Source organism: Propithecus coquereli, unplaced genomic scaffold (genome assembly GCF_000956105.1).
Source record: "Propithecus coquereli isolate 6110/MARCELLA unplaced genomic scaffold, Pcoq_1.0 Scaffold69, whole genome shotgun sequence".
NCBI classification, from domain to species: domain Eukaryota; kingdom Metazoa; phylum Chordata; class Mammalia; order Primates; family Indriidae; genus Propithecus; species Propithecus coquereli.
This window is the reverse complement of record NW_012152951.1, coordinates 4,732,924-4,758,563: the sequence shown is the minus strand read 5'-3', so window position 1 is coordinate 4,758,563 and position 25,640 is coordinate 4,732,924. Positions and strand designations below refer to the sequence as shown.

The 25,640-nt window shown below is 45.8% G+C and overlaps 1 protein-coding gene across 1 annotated transcript in view; it reads right to left on the bottom strand.

The window, feature by feature from the left end:
- Positions 1-25,640, bottom strand: part of FRMD4A (FERM domain containing 4A) — a 568,954-nt gene that overhangs the window by 108,930 nt on the left and 434,384 nt on the right. Inside the window, exons 5-6 of the mRNA XM_012660957.1 lie at positions 17,576-17,668; positions 6,913-6,997 (exon numbers count right to left, since the gene is read on the bottom strand). Of these exons, the coding sequence (XP_012516411.1) occupies positions 6,913-6,997; positions 17,576-17,668 (178 nt within the window). The remainder of the gene's footprint in view (positions 1-6,912; positions 6,998-17,575; positions 17,669-25,640) is intronic.

Here is a 25,640-nt window from a genome sequence, read left to right as displayed (position 1 = left end):
TAAGCATCAAATTACTCCTCTGAGCAAGTGAATGGAAACAGAAGTTCTTTCAATGTGAAAGCCAATTTCCTTATCTCTCTGAAGGTTTGTGTAAGATTGGGAGCTGGAGCTAAGATTTATTTCCCTTACAACTTTAAGATATATAATGTGTAGAGATTCTTCTTTTTTATTTTTATTTTATTTTATTTTTATAGAGATGGGGTCTTTCTAGGTTGCCCGGGCTGGTCTCGAACTCCTGGCCTCAGGGTATCCTCCTGCCTCAGCCTCCCAAAGTGCTGGGATTATAGACTCGAGCCACTGCACCCAGACTAAAAATTAAACAGACACTGTCATTTTATGACCTGGCGTTTGTTGTTTGCAAGGCTTCGGGAAATTACTATGATGACTAATTTTTGCTGGTGGTTTCCTTTTGTCAGTGAAGAATCCAGGGCAGGCAGGATTCAATCCTGCAGTCTGGAAGAGGAGGAAGAGGAGAGATCAGAGCCCACGCCCACTGAATCGCTTCCATCTGGAGTGACAAGCCCGCTGCTTCCTGCAGGGACTGATTGATGGGCCCCTTCAGGTGGGCACGGAGGGAGGCCAGACAGAAAGGTCTTTGCATACATCTCTTTCCAGGGAACAACATCCCGGGCAGACTCCCCATGGGAGTTTTCCACAGACCTGGACACACATTTCTAAACAAGTGGTTTCCACCCCCGGCCATAAATTTTCTTTCCACCACCCAGACGTCACCTTAGTCAGTTAAAACACATCAGAAATGTTGGATCAAGTAGAGTGACAGGGAATCCCATCCTACACTTCCTCCTGCCTCACCTAAACGAATCCAGCTCTGCTCTTGGGAACATATTTTCATTTTCTGCAACTTGGATAGATGAGGACTACATTTTCCTGCTCTTTTTGTAGAAAATAGATGTGAGGGAAGAGAAAGCGAGAGAGAAATCGACCGTGGTAGTGCTTCCTGCTTCCCGGTAAAGAAAGACAGGAAGGTGGGAAGGTGGGATTCCTGATTTGGGAAAAATAACAATACAAAGCAGCACACCTTTCCTCACCTTTCTGCTATTGGAGAGATGACAGGTTTGCTCTCTGGAGAAGACAAGCAGGAAGCTCAGAGGAGACAGGTGGGAAGTGCAGGGAATAAATGGAATTCTATACCCGGAATGCAGGCCATTCCCTCCCGGAAACCCTGCACGTGGGAGGGTAGGTCCCAGGCAGGAAGTGGGAAGGGTCTTCTCTGAAGAGAAGGAAGAGCCACAGTGAAAAGATATCCAGACCCTGACACTTGGGGTTTCCCATGGAAAGAACCAGCTTGAGACCGGATCACTCCACAGGGACACACACCAGGTGACTTCAGCATCCGGTTGGCTCCTAAGTGCCTCACTCTTAAGTATGAACGGACAGAACCAGGACCAACAGACAACTGAGAAACACCTCCTATGGGAAAGAGAGTCCAAAATAAATAAACAGGGAAAAAAAAAAAAAAGAACTGGAAGGAAACAGAATAATCATGATGATAATTATAGTATCAGAGCTATACGAGAGGCTATGATGTTCCTAAGACAAAAACAACATAAAATAAAAAAAGAAAAATCAGATGATATGAAAGAATTCTTGGAAATTAAAAAACACAGCAGCAAAGATTCAAAAGTCCAGAGTTGAGATTAAAGATGATACTGATAAAATCTCCCAGAAAGCAGAATAAAAAGACAGAAGTGGATAGCTGGGGAGACAAGGTGGCTGTGCCCAGCATCTGATTAACAGGGTTCCAGAAAGAGAGGACAGAGACAGCAGGGGGGGAGGTATCGAGGAAATAATACAGAAAGATCCCCCGCCTCCAAACTGAAAACGAATACAAGTTTCTAGACAAAAAGCACCCACTGCACACAAAGCATGATACATTTATAAAGACCCACCTCAGGGCACACCCCCTGAAACTTCGGATCAAGAGGGACGAAGAGGAGGTCCTAAAAGGTCCCACTGTTTGGGGGTCTTTGGGGTGTCACATACAATGGATAGGACAGCAGATTTCCCGGAGCAACACCTTTGATATTCTGTGAGAAATCTTCCTTCTACATTTCTACATCCAAACTATTCATCAGATATGAAGGTAGAATAAAGACTTCTTCAGACATGCCAGGACCCAAACATTTTACTTCCCATATGCACTTTCTCTGGATTTACCGCAGGATGTACTCCAAGGAAACAATGATGCAAAACATAAAAACAGGAAGACTGAGGATCTGGGAAATGGAGGATCCCATGCAGAGCTGGGGTGAAGGAAAGACCCCGATGTGTAAGGGTGTCCCCGGGTGAGGCTCTGCATGGGCCCAGAGCCCCACTGAAGCATGAGGATTGGGGAGGGGTCCAGGAGGGAGGTCTGAGAAAACAACAGCAGCAGCAAGACCAACCAGAATCAAACGAAAGAGAGGAACTGAAGAATTGTCTTATGTGTTTGGAAATTAATATTGGTAGACGTTTGGGAAATTATTGAAGCTTTTGAAAAAAAGTGACGGGTGTGTAGAAACTGAACAAGTGCAATGAAGGTAATTATTCCCTTTGGGTAAAACAACTGGTTGTCTAAAACAGGAACCACAACCACATGATACTTAGATTAGCCACAATAATATCATGCTGATGGTTATGGCTTTAACCCAGAATGGAGTCATTGCCATACCGAGAAAACAGGAAAAGGGAAAGTGTAGGTGATTGTATGGGACACCCTAATCCTCACCCATCTTAACAGAAATTCGATAAATCTAAAATGGATACATCAAGAAATCATGTCCTGTGCCAATTATTTAGATGCAGAGAGGCAAATACTAGAAGAAACAGCTAAAATTGTTGCAAGTAGCAGGACTTGGGGGGAGGGGACTCTTTTTCACAATAAGCCTCATAGAACCATTTGACTTTTAAACTATATCATACATGACTTTGATAGAAATGAATATTAATACTTTAAAAAGTGAAAGACATTGGACTTTGAAGAAGCAAAAATAAGTGGCATGTCTTACCTGGGTTAACTTAGATTCTCATACGTGGCAAGAATCATTCCCCAAGAGACAGGGAGGGATTTGACATTAAACCTGCGCCGGGGAAACCCAAGCCTGCGGTTGGGTGATGTACCATGGCAGGTTCTCCCGGGCTGGCCCCGCCCTCTGGATTCTCCAAGGCCTCAAAAGTGCCAGGGGGCAGCGTGGGTGGCACAGAGAAAATCACAGCCAAGAGAGACAACTCAGGTCGGAATCCGGCTAGCTCATAAGGTACCCGGCATGGTGCTAAGAACTTCCCATGCGTTGTCTCGCTGAACCTTCCCAAGAAGGTTGTGGGCAGGGTCTTATAATATCTTTGCTCAATCGGAGAGGAAAATGCAGCTTGGAGACACAGCACAAGGTGTCCACGTTTATTGCATTTACTAAGTGGCAGAGGTGGGAAGGGAACCCGAGTCTGACCCACGGCAAAAGCTAAACTCTTCATCGTTCAGCTCCACGCCTCCCATTGCCTTTACATATTGACATAGGTTACACGGCCTGTCCAACCAATTGCAGGTCCTCTGTCTTTAAGTAAGTCACTTAACTTCTCTCAGCATCAGCTTCCTGCCCTGGAAAACCAGGGGTTCTCGCTCTACCTCACTCCGAGTTTCTGAGGCTCAAATAAGATACTACTAAGATGAAAATTTTTTTTTATAAATTCTAAGTATCAATTTATGCAAATGAAAAAATTATTCTTGAACACGAGAGGGAGACAAGTGGCCTCGTGATGCTATTTGGTCTCCTGTATAAACTTGAGAGAAGCCATCCCTTGTCAGTTGTGGTCATTTGAGGGCCCATGTTCAAGGGAAGATTTTGAGGAGAGAGGGCTGGGTTCTGGGATGCCATTCAGCGGGCAGGCTGAGGCTGTTGGCACCTTGATCTTAAAGGCGGCTGGCGACAAAGCGATCATCACCTCCGCTTGGGGAATCTGTAATATTCAGTTCGGAGATTTATTCTTCTTTTGTATTTTCCTTGAATACCAGAGTCTTTGCAGCATATGTGATGTTCAGAAGCCCTGTCACCTTCAGCTCACACTGGGGACAAGACAGAACTGAACGCCTCCTCTCTCCCTTTACCTGGCTACCTGCACAGGTACGCTTTGGAGCCGCTGTTTACTTGGGAGGCTCAAGAGCGATTTCATGGGTTCAGCGACGTTCCTTCCACTTACTTCACTGCCCGAGACTGCCACCTGGTGGACAGTGCTCGCTTTTCATTTCTGAACTTTTTCAAAGTGCTTTCCCCTTCATTCAAAAAACCATCAGATACTCTTACGGTCTGTGAGGTACGTACGGTTGGTATTATTATTAGTAGTTCCACTTTAGAATGAGAAAATGGGTGCTTAGAGAGAGGAAGGAATTTGCAAATACCTGGAACTGCATTTAGTGTCGTTTTCCTCCATTCAGCAAAACCCCCAAAATGCTGTCATCGGAGTGCTATGGGTTTGAGCCCCAATTAAGTCCTGTCTCAGCAACTGCCACCAAGTGAGGTCTTTTTACAGATTTTAATTTTATCATTACCAGGCCTTCCATTACTTTGAACGTTTGTACTTGGCAGAACAATTCTGTGCAACGAATGTGCTCGAGTCCTCCCAGAAGGAAAAGTGATACCCTTTCAACTCTTGCCTGTGCGTTTAAAGGTTTAGGGGGTTGTTGCAATCCCACAAAGCTGAGTGTAGTTAAATATGAAGACACAGAAGCCCAGCCTGTCGCTGGCGCTGACCCTGGGCAAGGCTGACCGCAACCGCTATGGGTACCCACTCTCCTCCTGAGGTGACCCGCCCAGGCAGGGACTGGCCCTGAGTCCAGCTGAGACCGCGGCCTGCCCTGGTGAGGCCATGCAGGCTCGGGACAGGGGGACTGACTGACGGCAGCAGAGAGCGGGCTCCACTGCCCACCCCTCTGCACCAGACCAGGGGTCTGGGGTGCTTGGCCAGCCCTGAGTATCTGGGGGGGTCTGTTCTCAGAGCTCCCTGAATACCCGCTTGCTGTTATGGGGTTAGGGAAGGGACCAAGAGAGCAGACGGATGCTGTTTTTGTAAGATGTAATGTACATGTGGATTTTTAGTAAAATAGGGCATTCGTTTGAACAAAAAATATGAAAATACAGGCAGCGGCATTTCCTCAGACTCCTTTGAATATATCCATCAATCACTTTATGAACAGGCGTACAGGGAGAGTCTGTCCTCCAAGGTATGGCACAGTCCGGGCTACTCACAGGGTATGTGACCAGTGTGAATACCCCCTTGTGTCATCTTCCTTGTTGGAACGAAAAGCAGTATTCATCTCAAAAAGAGCAAAGACTCAATCAGACAATGGACATCAAGCACTCGGCAGGTAACGAGACTACACCTTATGTGAGCTTCGTGGTATTAGCTGTTCTTCTGCTGTGGGTAAAAAGCAGCCCTCGGGAGGCAGCAGGAAGCCTGCACTCGTGGGATGGGCAGGTGGGCAGCCAGTGGGGTGGGTGGTTCCTTTAAATATGTTCTCCTAGGTGTTCTGCAAGCCCCTCTCCCCGGGGAGAGAGTGTGTTCTGGAAAGGTGTGTGGGCATTTTGGGTTATCCCATGAAAGGAAACACTCCAAGCACGTGGGCCAATTGGATACAGTGCAAGGGACTGTCTCACTCAATTAAGAATTGTCTCTTGAATAGGCCAGTAAGCATAAGAAAAGGCAATTAATGTCACTAGTCACTAGGGCAATGCAAATCAAAACCATAATGAGATGCTACCTCATACCCATTAGGATGGCTATTACTGAAAAAAAAACCAAAAAAACAAAATGATAAGTGCTGGTGATGATACGGAGAAATTGAAACCCTGACACACTGTTGCACTGTTCGTGGGAATGAAAAATGGGGCAGCCACTATGGAAAACGGTAAGACAGGTCCTCAAAAGATGAAAAGTAGAACTACCATATGATCCAGCAACCCCACTTCTCAGTATATACCCCAAAGAACTGAAAGCAAGGTCTTGAGGGACTATTCAGGCAGCCGTGCTCATAACAGCATTATTCGTGATAGCCAAAAGGTGGAAGCAGCCCACGTCCACCCACAGATGAATGGATAAACCAAACGTAGTACATACACCCAGTGGAATATCACTCAAGCTTAAAGAGGAAGGAAATTCTGATATATGCTACATCATGGATGAACCTTGAGGACACCATGCTGCGTGAAATAAGCCAGACACAAAAGGACAAACGTGTATGATTCCACTTATATGAGGGACTAGAGTAGTCAGACTCATAAAGATAGAAAGTAGAATGGTGGTTGGGGAGGGAAGAACTTGAGAGTTGTTTAGGGGGTACAGAGTTTCAATGCGAGATGATGAAAAGAATTCAGTAGGTGAATGGTGGTGATGGTTACACCCACAGTACAAATGCACTTAATGCCACTGAACTGTACTCTTAAAAATGACTATGATAATAAATATATGTGCATTTTACCACAATTTTAAAGAAAGAATTTTTTGACCTAAAGTGCCAAAAGCATCCCCTTGAGAGATACTGTTAGACCACCTACAAACGGTCACCTATACATATATTTGGCTATCAGAAGTTCATTCATACTTGCCAGGACTGAGTTGACTAGTGCATTTGTTGGATTTATCTAGTTTTTTTCCCCTTTGTCTCAGTTGAGAAAGAGACCTTTAAAATTAGGCTAAGGAACACCACCACGAAGCCAGAACCACAGAGATGGATCAGAAGGAATCACATTATTAACCTGACGCCTTTAGCTTCATGAAATTCTATTTATGTATAATAAATAATGCATAAATCATTTCTGTTAATCAATAAAATCACCCAAGGGGCAACACCTTGGGATTTCCAGCTTCAAACAATACTTTCGGATTTCAGCGGGGAACGGAAGAGGAAGAGAAAGCTCCTACCTTGTAGATGCAGGACTTAGCGTTCAGAAAGAAGAGCTCGATGGTGGCGTTATCCTTCAAGTACGAAATGCTTTCTATATAGAACCTGAAAGACAAAAACCGTGCATGAACCTCAGAAACGGCAGGCACAGCCAATCAGCCGTCCTCTTGAGCTACACGACTCGAGATGCCAACCGGAACGCCCAATCCTGAATGAGCAAAAGAGGAAAGTGTCATCAGTTGCTTTTCTATGATTCCTTTTCGAGGGCAAACAGCATTTTTCAGGTATCTCTACAGTGGATCAGGACTGTCTAGCCCGACAGCCCCCACCATAGCAAAGAACCAGCCTACTACCAACTTGGCAGCGCAGACTCTAAAACTGACCAGTCTGCTTTCTTTTTCTTTCCCTGCTTTCCAATTTTTCAGAACGTTATTTGTTCTCATTACAACTGCTTGTTTTGTCCTAATCGTTGTTGAGTTGGATTTTTTAAAGATAATTTCTTCTGCTTAATCACATGTCTCTCTGAAATGGTTTATTGTGTGTCTTCCTGGGGGTAGCGAAGTGTGACTTGATTTCCACACATCCAGAGAGCTGGGGTAAGTGTTAACAGCGTGAGCTATTAATGCATAATAAGCCAAATGAGAACTGGATTTCTAGCCAGATGGAGCTTATGAATTTTTCCCGAGATGAAACATGCTGACATTATTTACACTAAATGTGTCCTTACACATTGACTTCTGAGCTTATTAAATTCTTCAATGAGATAATGTGCTTGTACTGTCTAAGGACCAGCCACACTAAAGGAGCGAAACAGGGGGTGGGGGGTGGTTGAGATGCAGCTTCTTGGAGGAGAAGAAGGTTCTGGGCGGTGGCAACCCTGAGACTGGACTCGGAAGGTACGGGGTACCTGGCTCCCAGAAACTGAGCGTACCAAGAGGAGGCAGAAGGTGAAATGAGAAGCAGCAAGTTCTATGATCTTCTAGAACAGCACTATGATCTGACCGCAAGACTCCTGGGAAGAGAGTCAAAGACCAGTGATCTAGAACCATCTCTGTGTAACTTAGGGCAAGTCACATGAACTTGCCGGGTTTCTGTTTTCTAGACTGTAAAAGAAGACAGTGGAACTAGGTCAATGGTTCACCATCTAAGAAGTCCATCGGTTTTTAAATGTGGGAAACTAATTCGAATTACAACAACAACAGCGGAAACAACCAGCCAACACTGCATAAGGCAAACAGAACATGTCTGTAGGCTAGGTCAAGTCCACGGCCTACCGGTTTGCCACCTTTTGTCTACAGACTAAATAAATAATGTCTTCTATCATTTTGCAAATGCATGCAGAGGCTGCTGTGTTTAACACAGTATCTGTTCATTTAAATGCGTGAGTGACTTCAGAGTAACCTCAGACATCAGTAGGTTTTCTCAGTCTGCAGGTATTATTAGTACAATTACCATCATGTCAGGGTCTATAATTCTCAAGGGATTACAAAGCAGTCTTCACACTTGCAAAGCCTGGGCACGAATGAACTAGTGGGTCACCTTCCACGCCCCCTGTGTCCCCAGCAAGCACACGCCTCCTGCTTTTGAAGCAAGTGTTTTAGGGCATGGAGGCCTCCACACACCTCCACCGTGGCCTCAGAGGTAAAGTTGTACAACTTCCAGTTCTTTAATAATAGAAAACTCAAAGGCAGAAGCACATGTTACATCTCGAAGCAAAATAAATGAAGATTGATTTAATTTTTTAAAGCTAATCCATATCCTTTACAAAGGGCCTTTGGCAAAGGGTAATGAGAATCACAAAATAAGTGGAAGGAAGGAAAGAAGGAAAACACAGGAGAAGGGAGGTGAGGGAGAGGGGAACCCTAATATCAGAACATTAGCAGAGGCCTCCTGCTAATGCTAAGGTTGACAGCAACCTCGGTAATCTAATGATAATTTTGAATCTAAATCTGTAGGGTCTGAAATAATTTTAAAAGCAATACCATTCATCTTTATGTCATTTGCTTTTGCTCTTGAGAATAAAGGAATGAAGACATTCTACGTCCCTCCCCTACCCTCATCCCAATTTTCTCCTGCATGGCGTATTAAGAAAACAGAATACTTCTCTTGTCTTTCCAACTCTCTCCTAACGGAAAACTGAAATGAGGCAGCAAATGACACTCCTTTGGGGACAGCATTCGTTTCCACTGGGCTACGTGGTCTGGCCCTAACAGAGGCAGAGCAGGCCCAGGAAAAAACAAGCTTATTTTGAGATGAAGGAAAAAAATATCACCTCCTTTACACAGTATTGGAAAGTGGTTTCCTGTTTACTTTTCTCACCGAGACAACAGTCTGGAAAACCCTGTGAGTTCCGGGCCTGTCCTGTTATTGTTGCGTTACACTCGGATATCTAGCTCATCCTGAATTTCCAACCCTGCCAGGGAGTCAGAAACGCCTGGAGAGAAACAGACCTCAGACACCTCCGTCCACACAGGGAGAGAGGCACAGCTCACACCGGGGGCCCCGGGGAGACGGGAGCGTTGATGGTGCGAGTCAAAGTCAAGATGTTTCTTTTCTTCTTTTTTTTATTTATTTATTATTCCAGGGTATTGTGAGGGTACAAACATTATAGTTACACTTCATGTCTTTGCCTCACCCAAATGCGGGTTAAAGGCATGCCCTTCCCTCCCTTTAGTGCTCCCTGTGTCCTTTAGTTGTAGATTTGCCCCCCCATCCCCTAATCCCTAGAGAGTATTTCTGCCATGTGATCAACCTAGTGTTGATCAGTTAGTACCAATTTGATGGCGAGTACAAATGGATCCCGTTCTGCTCTTGTGGTGCCCCATTTTGGATAATGTGCTTGAGTTTAATCCAGGAAAGTGTAAGAGGTGCTAGATCACTGTCATTTCTTATGATTGAGTAATATTCCATTGTAAACATATACCAAATTTTAATAATCCACTCATGGATTGACGGGCACTTGGGTTGTTTCCACATTCTTGCAATAGTGAATTGTGCTGCCATAAACATTCGGGTGCAGATGTCTTTATCGTAGAATGTTTTGTGCTCTTTTGGGTAGATGCCTAATAGTGCTATTGCTGGATCGAATGGTATTTCTATTTTTAGCTCTCTGAGGTATCTCCAAATTCTTTTCCACAGAGGTTGCACTAGTTTGCAGTCCCACCAGCAGTGTAGAAGTGTTCCTGTCTCTCCACATCCTCGCCAACATTTGTTGTTTTGTGTTTTTTTGATCGAGGCCAATCTCACCGGGGTTAGGTGATACCTCACTGTGGCTTTGATTTGCATTTCTCTAATGACTAGAGATGTTGAGCATTTTTTTATATGTTTGCTGGCCATTATTCTGTCTTCTTTTGAAAAGTTTCTGTTCATTTCCCTTGCCCATTTGTTGATGGGGTTGTTTGATTTTTTCTTGTTGATTTTTTTGAGTTCTATCTAGAACTCAAAAAAATCAACAAGATGTTTCTTTTCTTTTTCAAAAATTCAGTTGTTTTTCTGATTTTCGTGAGAGTCTTGCCAGAGGTCCTCCTCTCTGGCAGTAGGTGGCGATGTTGCATTTCCGTAACTATCGGTGTGGGGCAGAGGGTTTCCGCAGCTCACAAAGAACATTCCAGGTCTCTGGGAAGACCCAGGGAAATGAACGCTCTTAGAGTCAGAGGGTCTGCACGGACGATTCCAAGTCTGGTTCTGTATTAACTGTGTCTCGATGATGCTTTGACATCAGGGGCCTTGCCGTCCTTGGAGGGACTGTCCGGCCAGGGTCGGCCAATTCCTAGTGACAGTAACGGCTCGCCAGTGGGCACGACTTCCATGAGCAGCCCACTAGCCGTCCAGAGCCCACCCCTCCCAACACCTCCGGGGGCTCTCACACGCAGGGCCACTATTCCCCTGCCCTAATCACCCCAGGAACACGTACCAGACAACTAGCGACAGCCCTGTGCCCCAGAGCCTGCTGAAATTATTCAAACTAGCCAATCCTAAGTCTGCTTACCCGGCCTCGCCTTCCCACAGAAACCACAATAAAGGCTCCCGTTCACGTGTGCCCTCACTCCATCTGGTTCCTCCCTGTGTCGTCCTGCGTGGCGTGGCATGGCGTGGTGTGGCCTGCCCCCTCCCCTTCTGAACTGTGGGTAACAAACTATCTTTTCAACGGTGGTCCTCTCCTGACCTGTTGGCCTCACCACAGCTGAATAACAATAAAACCTACCTTCTAAAACAGGCTTTTTGGCACATTTAGCAGGGCTAAATATTAGGGCTTCTTTTTGAGTTAAAAGGAACAAGCCTCTAACCGAGGGCAACTATAGCTAAGGGGTTCCTTGACTCCAGATCGGAGCAGCATCACACTCAAGCCAGCGCAGAAGATCCAGGCCTGAGAACGTCTTATCCGACAGTGTGCGCTAGAAATAAGTATATGCTCCCTGCTTACATGTTTTTGTTTGTTTGTTTGTTTGTTAAGACAAGGTCTTGCTCTGTCGCCCTGGGGAGAGTAGAGTGGCATCATCCCAGCTCACAGCAACCTCAAACTCCTGGGCTCAACCGATCCTTCCGCCTCAGCCTCCCGAGTAGCTGGGACTACGGCATGCGCCACCATGCCTGGCTAATTTTTTCTATATACATATTTTTAGTTGTCCAGCTAATTTCTTTCTATTTTTAGTAGAGATGGGGTCTCACTCTTGCTCAGGCTGGTCTTGAACTCCTGACCTTGAGTGATCCTCCCGCCTTGGCCTCCCAGAGTGCTAAGATTACAGGCGTGAGCCACCACGCCTGGCCTGTTTGTTTGTTTTTTAAAACAAGGTCTTGCTCTGTCGCCCTGGGGAGAGTACAGTGGCATCATCACAACTCACAGCAACTTCAAACTCCTGGGCTCAAGCGATCCTCCTGCCTCAGCCTCCCGAGTAGCTGGGACTACAGGTGTGTACCACCACGTCAGGCTGATGTTTTCTATTTTTCGTAGACACCAGGTCTCATTCTTGCTCAGGCTGGTCTCGAACTCCTGACCTCAAGGGATCCTCCCACCTCGGCATCCCAGAGTGCTAGGATTATAAGCGTGGGCCACTGTGCCCCGGCCCCTGTTTACATGTTTGAGCCTATTACATATTCAAGAGGCTTTGCCTGGGTGTGTGGGGGTGTCCACCCCTTCTTTGACTTGTGGAAGCCTCCGACTGTGACAGACCGGGCCCTGTCTAGTCAGAGGGCGACGGCCCAGCCAGACAGCATCAACCAGGTCTCCTGCTCTGCGGCCCCAGCTCCTCCTCTCCCGGCGCACGACCACCGCCCTTGCTCCTGGGAGGCACCGCGTATTTACAGCAAGTGTTAATTAAACGGCCCAGTGATTTCATTCCATAATGAACACAAATGTCACATTTGAAATGCTGACTTCCGATAGCAAAAAAAAAAAAAAAAGAGCATGACTATAATAATAAGAACAATAAGCTGTGAGTTTCTGCGGCCAAAATCTCTGGCGTTTAGAACGGCTACAGCTCTGAGATCTTAACTGGGACACTCTAGCTGAAATATAGCAAGTTGTGGGTAGCAGGCACCTCATCTTAGATCCGTGCCATCACTGTTACTGTGAGTGGCAGGAAACAGCAGCTGCTGTCTCAATCAGCCAGCGAAGACACGGAGAATCGGGCCGAGGGACTCCGCTGTACAATCTCCCTCCAGATAAAGCTTCCTGGCATCTCCCCTCTTTCTTATTTTTCTACTGCTCACTTCAGTTTATTGTTTGTGAAACCCAGACAAGTCTAGTCTCTATTTATTTTCCTACAAACGGTACAGATGATCAGAGCTACAGGGACACTTGGCTGAAGACGACACAATTAAAGGAACAGGCCAGACATGTACACATCATTATGAGCACAAAATTGCGCCTATAAAAAGACACACACGCGCGCGCGCACGCACACACACACACACACACACACACACACACACACACACAGACTTCCTTGGGTGTGTAGGTGTATTGTCCTTACATCTTATTCTTGACCTCTTTTGTAAGCTTGCCTGGTCATTGTTCTCAAATGTGGGGAACTTGCTTTATAGCTGTAAACAATGGTGTGTGGTTGAAACTGACCCTGGTCATCGACTGACCACTGGCTGTGTACACAGCCCGAGTGTGCGAGGGGCGAGGGGGTGGGCAGGGACGGGCTGGACGAGTGAGCAGAAGCTGTGTCGCACGTGATGTGCTAAGGATATCCTTTTTTCCCTAAGGCTCATTGAAAGCCAGGAGAAATTAGGAGCAAAGATCAGATGAGAATCTCTGAAGAGATGCATGGTGTCCATGTCTAGGGCAGACCGGAAGGCACGGAGAGCAGAAGCAGAGATGAACGAGCGGGTTTCGGGTCCAGGACGGGTTTATGAAGGCCCTGATTACCGCCAAGGGGGTGCACGGAGAGCACGGGTTGGGTGTCAGAGCTATCGAAGACACAGAAATCATCAGAAGTGGTGATGAGGAGAATAGGAGGGAGGTCAAGGTTGACTCCCCAGTTTCCGACTCAGAGGGCTGGGTGGGTGGTGGCACCCATCGCAGAGATGAGGAGGTGACACGGAGCGAGGGGCACATCTGGGGGCAGAAAGATGATGTCGTCATTCGATCCTGTGTGCTGCATCCGTGTACTCGTGCCTATGAGCAGAGGCAGCCCGGAGATGGGGAGAGAGGTCAGGACAGGGGCAAAGGGCCGAGAAGCTCTAAGAAGAGCAGTGCCAGGAGTCATGGATGGGGTGAAATCACACCTTGGGAGGGGAAGGGAGAGATGACAAGCAAGATGAGACCTCGTGGACACTGACGCTCACAGGTGAGCAGAGCAGGGGAACCTACCGCAGAGCTGGGGACAGAGGGACCAAAGACGAGGTGGACCAGGAGAGCGCAGAGCCACAGAGCCACGCAGGACTCAGGGAGCAGGTTCAGTCGAGGCCAAAGCCACAGGTGCCACGTGGAATTGGAGTCCAGAGGCCTCTAGGGACCAGGGGTAAGATGGCACCAGAAACTGCATGACCACAGACTGAGGGACCAGAGACACGTGGGGAGGGGGCGACTGCTCGCACGGACCCGTTTTCTGCCTTTGCCGTGAGCAGAACAGAAAGGCAGGCAGAGGCAGTACCGGGGTGGCTGCACATTACGGGAGGGGACTTTCTTTGATCAAGGTGGGAGCGACGTGGCCAAGAAGGGAGAGGTGGGTGGAGAAGCAGCTTGAGACAGAGAACAGAGAGGAAAGACTCGAAGGGACGAGCTGTGCGGCGGTGGAAGGGGCTAGAATCGCAGTGCGCGTGGGTCTGCGGGTGCTGGATGACAGGGCCTTCGAGATGCTCACGTGTGCAGTGGGGGGCTGGGAGGCCACGAAGACGGGCGGGCACAGTCAGGTTTGCGGCTAAGGAAGCAGAAGGGTGATGGAGCTCACTGGGGCTGGCTTTTGTTTTCTCTGCAAAATCATGAGTAATATCATCTTTTTGGAGCAAAAGGCTGGAGTATCTGGTGTGGAGTCTGCAGCAGGAGGTAGAGCCACGGTGGGCAACGGAGACCCTGAGCAGGCGAGCCTGACGCTACTGGCTAGAAGTGCTGGCGATCGAGGTGACGCTGGGCACAATCGATGAGGCACCGACCTGCAGTTGCACGAATTCTTTTTTGTTTTTTCTTGATCACACTCAGCAGTTCAGGGGTAGAAGTAAAAGGTGTGTGCGGCTGAGCTGATCCAACCCTGGGAAGTTGTGTGTGTGTGTGTGTGTGTGTGCGTGCGTGTGTGTGTATGAGATAGAGCAGCAAAGGCAGGTGACATCCAGGGTAAGGGAGTGGCTAGAAGGGTGCACGATGGGTTTGGACTGAGTCGGCAACGAAATACGACAGGCAGGGCTGGTAGGCTCTTGGCAGCCGGAGGAAGTGGATACGCAGTGGCCCCTTTCTCTGTTTTGTTCACTGCTCTGACCTCAGCTCCCAGAGCAGTGCCTAGAAGGGTGGGCAACCTGCCACCTCGAGGCCACACGTGGCCCACCAGATCCCCAAGTGTAGCCCCTCGACTGAATCCAAATTTATTTTGTTCTGCTCTGTCGCAAAGGCTGTGCGTGTGGTGTGCAGATTTAAGGTATAGATGCTTAAACTAAAGAACAAAGGTGACGAGGGACTCAAGAGTCAGGCTGCGTCAGGACACGCAGGTGGAGCGGCTGGCTCGAGACAGCTGCTCGGAGCCAACCATGCTTCTGTTTAGAAACACACAGGTAAAGCGCCTGGTTGGACAGAAACCCTTTTATGGACTCAAGCATATTCCAAGGTCTGGGTCTATGATGCAGATAATTTATCGTACTACTCTTTTGGAGACAACATCCTCTGCACATCCCTATAAAGGAACAAGGTTAAAAAAAAAAGAATTCTTCCCAGGCTGAAAATCGGGGCAAAAATGTAGAATTCACCTATGTGGACAATCTGCCTCCTTTCTCGGAGAAAACAAACTATTGGTGGTTTGTCACCACTGAACTCAGGACAGTGGGGGCGTTGGGATGCTCTGTGGCCAGGACCAAGGGATGCCCGCCTGGGAGGCTGCCGCCATCATCCAAGTGACAGCAGGTGAGGGCCTGAGTTCACACAACAGAGAGGAGACGGGAGTGCAGAGAGATTCTGGAAGTACAGCAGAGAATTAGTGCACATAGAAATTCAAGGAAGAGGAAAGAAGGAAAGACTGAGATTTATAGCCTCGGTGACTGAGTGTGGATAATGTCACAGATTTGATGGTACCATAGAAGGACTGGGGAGGAGAAGAGGGAAGATAATGAATTTGGCTTTGGACCTGATGAGCCTGAAGTACTCAGGTGTGGCCCTCCAGGACCCTGACACCCTCCAGAAAGATCGGCTTTCACGGGAGCTAGAGAGGGAGGAGCCATGTTCTGTTAGGTGCAGTACATTAAAAAAATATAGCCAAGAGCAGCTGTCCCTAAGTGAGGTTTTGGAGATTTTTTTTCTAATGAGTGTTCTGTAATGTCCCTGCTTTGGCCAACTAGAAAAACGGGTGGCCGGTGGCAGAAGTGTCCTTCTGGGCTATGGGTCAGAGTGAACATAGCATTTGGGTCTGCAGCCAGCCCGTTCCCCAGCTCTCTTTGTTGCTAGCACCTGTCAGACCTCTGCAGCTCTCCATGTTATTTGGTTTTACGCAGAGAAGACAGCTTGGAGAGATTTGGAAGGATCTGCACGTTTTTGGGAAAGAACACTTCCCTATCAATCTCAGAGTGCCCTCAAGCTTTCCTACAAGGGTCCTGGTTCTCCAAACCCACAAATAACTCACAACAGACTATTGAAAATAAAACCACCTAATATGTAACCTAGCCCAGTATTTTCTCTTCCTGGTTAATGTCGGTGAAAACCACCACGGAGAAGGGGAGAGGCTGACAGGTGGTCAGGGTACCGACCCACCTGCAATCACAGGTTAACGAGCTGCTTCGGCCCAACCACCTGCCCTTCCCGGTGCAATAGTTATTCTTTGCTATCTATGGTTGCTTTCCCATAGATCTGAGAAACTATAGACACCGTTCAAGAGAATATGGCATCGCGATCATTCCCATCAGTGATGGAAACGGCTACGAGGAGCTCGGATATGTTCGCAGCTGGTAAACAAATCAAAAACGCATGAAAGGCAAGTTTGAACTGACTCCGCCAGCTAATGGAAAGACACACACTCCAGCCTCTTCAGTGGACTCTTTGACTCTTATGGTCCTTGCCATGCTCTCTACGAAGAACTGAATTGCACATGCTTTGTGTCCTATGCCTGGATTGCTGTTAGCATATTTTAAACTATGCATTGGGCGAAGTGTTCGTGTCCATGCGAAGACCGTGGCATCAGAACTCCAATGCCTCTGCAAATGGGTAGCAATCAAAGTTCTGCACAGATAGAACCTGCTGGGTCCACAGACCGAGTACTCAGGGTGCTGCAGGATCTGGGGGCAAGATTCTGACCTTGATCCTGATTCGTACTTTGACCCGGAACCCCTGACTTGCCTTGCTCCCACCACCTTTTGCAAACAGAAGTGCTAAGACCCGTCTTCTTCATAAGGCTGCTGCAAATGTTAACTCTTTAAAGCATCAAATCCCAAATACAGTTCCTTTTGCAAATCACAAAATAACATTTCTTAGAATAGATTTATGGATAGAAAATGCCCGGGATTTCTGATATGTTATTAGGCCACATTCTCCCTTGCCAGGAAATACCTTGATCTGTGGTTTGCTGCTGGGTTTCAACGACTCCTATTTGGGATAAAACACACAAGTTTCCAAAGATTCAAGTGGCATTTGTGACAGAAAGAGAGAAGATAGAGACATTTGTTATGTAGCTTCAAATTGCCACCAAAAAATAATCCCAGGGCATGAGCTATGTATGATAAGAGACTCAGCTTAGTTCGAGGTATATGACACCCCCTCCCAAAAAAAGCAAAAAAAAAAAAAAAACAAACCGGTTTCTATGTTCATTCCACACAAGCATCATAGTGCAAGCGCACAAACACATGCCGATCGCTGCACACAAACCAACGTGCTGTACACACTCACACCCTGCATCTGTATCTACGAGGAATACAGCTAAACAACGCCCTTTCTCCCTGGCAATGATCCAAGACAAATCTGACCTGCCTTCGCCTTGAATCTCTCTGCCCTCCCCGACTTTTCTGACACAGAACAAAAACAAAAACGCAGACACCAGGTGTACATACCTGACACAGAAGTATAAAACCACGGGTCCTGACTTTTTAGGGAAGTCATGTTCCAAAACTCTTCGATCTAGTTGAAGCCAGTTTAAGTGTCCCCTGAGGAAAATAAAGACACGCTGGTTAGGGCTTTGGATTTTGCAGAGGCTTTTTGGGATGAGGGGGGTATGTGGAGCGGATCGTGCTGGATTGCAGATAAATGTGGACCTTCGCCCCTCACTATTAGCTTTTCAGGATTTGAAGACCCTAAAGGAATTATCTAGGGAATACTGCATGAGCAGGAGACACTGTGTCACCTGACGGGGGAGAAAAGGCATCAGAAAGTCCTGGGGTTGAGACCTGCTGTCTGTTTCCCAGACTGCACTCAAATGAAAATTAAACCCTATGGAATATTTCAAATAATTACACTTCCACCTACCATATGACCCAGCCGTTCTACACCCAGGAAAAACGAACGCATCTGTCCCCACAAAGATTTTTGCACAAACATTCATGGACACTTAATGGACATTTCATAGATATGGTCATAGCCCCCAACTTGAAACAATCCAAATGTTTATCGACAGCAGAATGGATAGACAAATTGTGTTACATCCATACAATGGAATACTATGCAATAGTAGGAGAACGTACTATTGATATGTCAACTACGAGGGCTGTCTGGAAAGTATCCAGCCATGAAACGATTCTTGTTATATTTAACAATGGATGGCTGGATACTTTGTGGACAGCCCTTGTATATATAGCAACATGATGAATTGCAAAATAATTATGCTGAGTAAAAGAAGACAGATAAAAAAAAAAAGCCAAGTACAGACTGTATGATTCCATTTATGTAAAACTCTAGAAAATGCACACTAATTACAGTGATAGAAGGCAGATCGGTCGTTGCCTGGGGGCGTGGCTGAGGGGTAAAAGAAGAAACATTTTGGGAGCGATGGATATATTCACTGCCTTGATCGTGGTGATGGTTTCATGGATGTGGATATATGTCCAAATTTATCAAATTGTACACTTTCATGTATGTAGTTTATTGTATGTTAATTATACCTCATTAGCACCATTTTAAAAAGTGAACCACAGAGATACGTGATGATATGCGAATGGAGTCAGCGCTGCATTTCTTCCTTCCTTCCCTCCCTCCCTCTCCTTTCCGTCCCTACACATTCCCTGGCCACCTTCTCTCTAAAGCGTCCGGGGATGGGCGGCCAGCAACATGCACACAATCTCCACTCCCCTGGAGCTTATGCTCAAAAGAAGAGTTTGTTCATCGATTGAATGATGGATTACCCACAAGAGCAATCCATCCCATGACCAGGGAGATTTAAATATTCACCTTGTGCCTTTACAATATTTCTTGATAAATAGTCTGGTGGGAACCACCTTTACATTATTCTCACAAGAGAAATCTCTGAGTCCCTCACAGACTAGAACAGCACAAAAGCACAAGACTTTTTTCCAGCCACGTTACTGCCCACACAGCCTGCTGGGAATTTGACTTGGATCTCCGGGGCCCGTCACTCACACGGGAAGAACCGCAAGGTGGGGACATGTTGCAAGAAGAGCCAGAGACAGATGTCACTTGGATGCCACTCCGTTGGGTCTCCCAATTCTTCATTCACGTTAACAGAAGACAGAAAAGTGGATTCCCTCTCTATGTAATTGCATTCCTCACATTAAACTTTTTAAATGAAAGACTTTTTAAGTGATGGATTTAACTGGAAATTCCTTTGTTCCCCGCCATATGTTGGTTTAGCATTTATCAACTAAATGACCAGAAAGGAAAAAAAATGACCAGGAAGCAAAGAGAATGAGGCGGCTGGAATTGCCCCTAAATGGAGCCTCTGAGGACAAATGACTTTCCTTTCTCCACCTCCCCTGCTGAACTCTTCCTCTCCAATTCTGCGAGGATGGCAGGACGCACTCGCTGGCATGGCTCTGATGGCCAATGGAAAGGAGGACTTTCTTATACCCAGAGCCCTTGCACCCTTGGGGGGCGGGGGAGGAAGTTGGCTCTTTCCATGTTCTGAGTTTGTAAAAGTCTCTCACCGAAGGGATAGGCGATTCGTCCAAGGTCCCTTACGATAATTGCCCACTATTTTGGGCTAAAAGATGGATTAAAAAGCACACTGGGCATCTACCCAAAGGAACAAAAGACATTCTATAAAAAAGACAACTGCACTAGAATGTTTATAGCAGCACAATTCCCAATTACAAAGATGTGGAAACAACCCAAATGCCCATCAGTACATAGGTGGATTAATAAAATGTGGTATATGTATACCATGGAGTTCTACTCGGCCACAAACAACAGTGGTGATCTAGCACCTCTTGTATTATCCCGGATAGAGCTGGAGCCCATTCTACTAAGTGAAGTATCACAAGAATGGAAAAACAAGCACCACATGTACTCATCATCAAATTGGTATTAACTGATCAACATTTAAGTGCACATATAGTAATAACATTCGTCGGGTGTCGGGCAGGTGGGAGGGGGGAGGAGGGGATGGGTATATTCACACCTAATGGGTGTGGTGTGCACCGTCTGGGGCATGGACGTGCTTAAAGCTCTGACTCAGGATGGGGCAAAGGCAATATATGTAACCTAAACATTTGTACCCCCGTAATATGCTGTAAAAAAAAAATAAAAAATTTTTAAAAAGAGAGCGTTATAAAGAAAATTTTTTAAAAAGCACACTGGAAACTATCATATAATCCTGGGGCCCCTATGCTTGGCTGCAGCAGGACTTGTTAGAATGTTATTTTCTGTTCATGGAGTTGGACCTGAAGTCACATTTCCTGCACCCAACAGGGGCGAGGATTCCGCATTGCAGAGGGCCTTTTCTTTTAACACTTCATGGTCCTGACACGTAGTGTCTCCCTCAAATCTTTCATTTTTTCCCTTTGCGTTAGGGTGGGAGGGAACGCCAAGAGGTAAAGGAGTATTTCCTCTACACAGTTTAACTAAGAGACACCGATGGCTTGGTTTCCAATGATTCTCATTGATTTTTCATTTGAGGTCGCACGTGTTTCTGCGTGTTTGCCAGCAACAATGCAAAAAGGCAACCCAGCAGACAGAGCATTTTTGCTATTAGGGGACTGATAACCATCTTTAAAGCTGAGCGAGATAACACTCATTTGGTTTATGGTTGTAGTAGGTCAAAAATGTCAGGTCAGTAATAAATATGCAGTTGCTTCCGGGCAATAGAAATTGGATGCATTTATTTAACAGATTGCTTTTAGTGTCTACATTGAAAACAAATAGATTTTTAGTTCAAGTGTTGGCACCTTCAGTGGGGATGGCCTCGGGGAGAGCTTTGTTTGTAGTTACTGGAGGGAGGGGGAGTGTGATAAGTCTATCCGAGCCCACACTTCTCAGACCTGGTGGGGGAGAATGATGCCTGCCTTTTGGATGTTTTTATTGCAGACGGGTTATTTCATATGGAACAAGTTTCTACAGAAAGCCAAAGCAAGAGTATGAAATTCTTACAGACACTGTTGGATGGAGGTGGGGTGGGGAGCTCTTCGAATGGAAGAATGTTTAGCTATTTAGTGTCTTGACTCTAAAGTATAGGTGCTCATCAGGACAGCCCGGAGACACCGATTTAACTAGAACCCTCAACGGCAGAGAAAGGTTCAAGTAGGGTGTTTACTGGAAGACCAGATTACTAAATCATTCAGCCCCACTCAGTTTCTGGCTTTAATTTTTTATCTACGGAAGAATTATTTACTCTGCTGTGTCCTCTTAACGCTATTCCAAATTTTCTCTTTATTTATCAATCTATTTATTTTTATTTAAATAGATTTAGGGGGTATAAGTAAGTAGTTTTTTGTTACATGGCTGAATCCTACACTCTATCTTATTAATCACCTAAAGTGCAAATACCAACTGGACAAGGAGTCAAAGGTCAGTTATTTCTGTGTCTCCTGTGGTTACCAGCAGACACTAAATAAGTATTTGGTAAGAGAATGAAGATACCAGCCTCACAATATGCCCCACAGATCGATGTTCTTGCAGGTTCAAGGACCGCCACCCAGGTATAGGCATCGTTCCCGTCCTAAAGAAACGACGGGCTCCATGTTAGGAATTCACTCTGCTCACCTGGTCCGGAATCCCATTTGCCTCCTACCATTTGCACTGGGAAGGAAAAAGCGAACAGGAAGTCCGGATCACTGAGCCCTCCTTGGACTGCACCATTCTTTTTTCTTTATCTCAGCTACACACAGAACGAGTTGCACTCAAGCCCCTCTCTGGTCGCTAAATAGAAGGGACCGTTGTTTGCTGTAATGTCTGGTAGCGTAGCCTGGGTCACATCTTGGAGGCGGTAACAAACGCGGATGCCACGTCCCCAGAAGCAGCTATTACACTACAAGCCAGGCATCGCAGCCAGACTATTGACTTTCTCCTCTCTCGCCGAACGGCAGATAATAACTGGAAATCCCAAACCCATTTCTAAATAAATTATCTTCCCAGAACGGCTTCTCGTTGTTGTTTCTTCTGCAATTGGAAAATTGCTTTCCTATGTTGTTTATTTTTAAATTGTAGATAAGCTTGTAATCAGGAATGCTGAACGACTAGACCCTTTTCAGATGCCCTGGCCAATGCTCGAGCAAATGCCAGGATGCCAAAGCAGAACAGGGCACGCCCCCACGTGCCAGCACATCTGGCACTGGATCTAAAGGTGCATTTCCAACGAGTCAGGCCATTTTACACCTTAATTGTTCGGGTAAATCAGTCCCCAAATAGTACCAATTAAGCAATTCAGTTCGTTGAGACACAGGATGCTGGGGGCAGAAGAACCTCAACTCAACTGTCTACCCTATGGGTTCTTTCTAGAATCCTGGCTTACGGGTATCTATGAATCCTCTAAAAATTTAAGCAAAAATTATTTTTGTAAACTTTTAAATGTAAACTTTTGTGAAGGAAAGTGAATGTAACTTCTTAACAAATTTCAAGGGCGTCTGTGATTAAACAAGAGGTTAATAACTACTCGTATTCTTAACTGGTGTGTGAAAATATTAATAACTGTGACCTGGCTTTTACAATACGCAGTAATGGCTAACCAAGTTTACTCTCCACCTCTCTCGAATTTCTAAATATTTTTTTAAAAGTTTTCTTTCTTAAGATGGATACTTATTTATAGCATTCAATGAGCAAGACTTAAAATTTATACAAGGAATTCAAATTAAAATGTAACTACATGAAGACAATCGTGACTTCAATTTGGGGTGTGTTGGGTGATTTCTGCTGAACAGTTTACAAGTTGTTTAGTGATAGCTTTTGACGGTGGACCCTCTGTTCCCACCCACCCCCAGCCCATAATTAAAAAAAGAAATAATTAACACTCAGGTGTTAAAACAATAGAAATATTTCAAAGATAAAATGTAAAAATGACTTTCTCGAAACGATGGCAATGTTTGACACATGAACATCTCAGTTACACTTGGACACATAGAAAAACTAATTCTGAACTTCAGAGTTTGTTCTCAAACTATCAGGAACGGAACCAAGAAGGGAACCCAGAAGGTCTATAACTTTGCAGGCCCCTGGGATGTGTCATTACTGGCCCCCAACATTCAAAGTTTAAGTAGAATCGGCTTCTCTTCTGAGGTCTAGAGCGAGGGAGAAAAGGAAATTAACTTCAACATTCCCTCTTTCTAGAACAGGGGTCTTCAAACTTGGCCGTACATTAGAATCAACTGGGGAGCTTTGAAGGAGCTCAGGGCTCAGGCCACACCCTGATCAATTAAATCAGACTTTGTGGGGGTAGGTCACAGGCATTGGTACTTTATAAAGTACCAGTGTTCTAGGGAATTCCATCGTGCAGCCGAGGTTGAGATCCACAACTCTGGCAAAACACAAATAATTATTTTAAGATCAAATTTATACCAGGCTCTAACTTTGTTTCAGAATATTTTAAATTCAGCCCAAATGTCACTGTCTGCATGTATCACCACAATTCGGATCATTTACGGATGACCATCTATATCTCCTTTTATTAGGACGAGTTAGAAAAACTAAGAGGAGGCCAAATGCAATTGAATCCTGGAACAGAAAAAGACATTCATGGAAAAACTGGTGAAATCTGAATGAAGTCTGTAGTTTAGTTAATAATACAGTACCAATGTTAATTTCTTAGTTTTGATAACTGGGACGTGGTTTGTAAGATGGTGACATTTGTTGAAGCCAGGTGGAAGGCATACAGGAATTCTCTATTATTTTTGCAATTCTTCTACAAGTCTAATTGTTTCAAACTAAAAAGTTAAATTAAAAAAGAGAAGGTGGATACCACCCAGTTCTACTCAGCCATAAAAAACAACAGTGATCTAGCACCTCTTGTATCATCCTGGATAGAGCTGGAGCCCATTCTACTAAGTATCACAAGCATGGAAAAACAAGCACCACATGTACTCACCATCAAATTGGTATTAAGTGATCAACACTTAAGTGCACATACAGTAATAACATTCATTGGGTGTCGGACAGGTGGGAGGGGGAGGAGGGGATGCGTATATTCACACCTAATGGGTGCGGTGAGCACCATCTGGGGGATGGACACGCTTGAAGCTCTGACTCAGGTGGGGCAAAGGCAATATATGTAACCTAAACATTTGTACCCCCGTAATATGCTGAACTAAAAAAAAACTAAAAAAAAAAAAAAGAAGGTAGAGCTAGTATCAATGCTGCAACATTGTTGATTACTAACAATATTTAACATTTGTGGGCATAAAGTCTTACACTGTGGACTCAGACACTTTATTAATGAATGCAACTTGTCAGGCGAGAGAAGCTTAGAGAAATCACCAATTTCCTGTCTACATCCAGCTTTATGTATTTTTTATCCAGTTTCATCTAGATCCCACACAATGCCGGCAGCAGTTAATTCTGAAGGAGTCACTGACAATATACGATCCAGGAGTAACCTACTGTTGGAAATTCTACCACTAGGAAGGCTAATGCTGCTGGTAATGATATCTTGCCCTTGTACAGGATTTTACAGTTTATTAGCACTTCTCAAGTGTTAATCCTGTTTGGTTTGCATCAGGAAATAGGCAAATGCGTGTGGTATACCATAGGCTGTCATAAAGAATGAAACTTCTGTTACATTTGATTATAAAACACACAGTGCAGCACCTATATACATCACACACACTCTCACAGCACATGTGCACAATTTGAAAACATGGTTATTAAAAAGATCTTGCATCAGTGGTACGCACAGGGTGGGCTCAGGGACACGCTGTAAGGCCAGTGCTTACTGACACACAATTCACTGACCCCAAGCAGGTGACACCCACTCATACTATTTTATAGGGGCAGATTTCATTCTTTCCTTTGCTCCCAGGAAAAGGGGACAAGTTGAGATTAGCAAAGTGGCACCAGCAATGTCTGTTGCCCGGGATTGTGTGGTCAGGACCGACTGCACCGGGTCACAGCCATCCCCTGCCACCCTGTGTGTCTGTCTCCACGGAGATGCTGGCTCTTCATCTCCTTTGGGCCTGACACTTGCCCTTTCCCCTGGTGCACCAGGCGCACCTGCCATTTGTTTTCTGGAAAATGTGTGCCAGCTCCAGCCGTTTTCCCGACTTCATACTGGCTGCCCACCCACTCCTACCATGGCTGGACAAACCCTCCCACCAGACTCCGGGGCAGGTGATGGAGGCGGCTGCACTTTCTCTGGACTGTGCCAGAAGGATGGCTCACATCCTATTCATCATCGTCCCCCAGACAGCTCCATGATGGCTCACGTCCTCTTCATCGCCATCTCCGCAGAGCCTCCCCGCTGCCACCTCCACTACTAGAGAGGGTGAGATGCTCTTCTCAAGCTTCCACATGCACACACACACATGCATACACATGCACACACACGCATACACATGCACACATACATGCACACACATGCACACGCATGCACACATGTACTCTTTCTTGACCTGGCCTCCACATGTACATGCACACACACATGCACATACATGCACACACACACTCTTTCCTGGCCTGGCCTCTACATGCACACACACATGCACACACACGCACACACACACTCTTTCCTGGCCTGGCCTCTACATG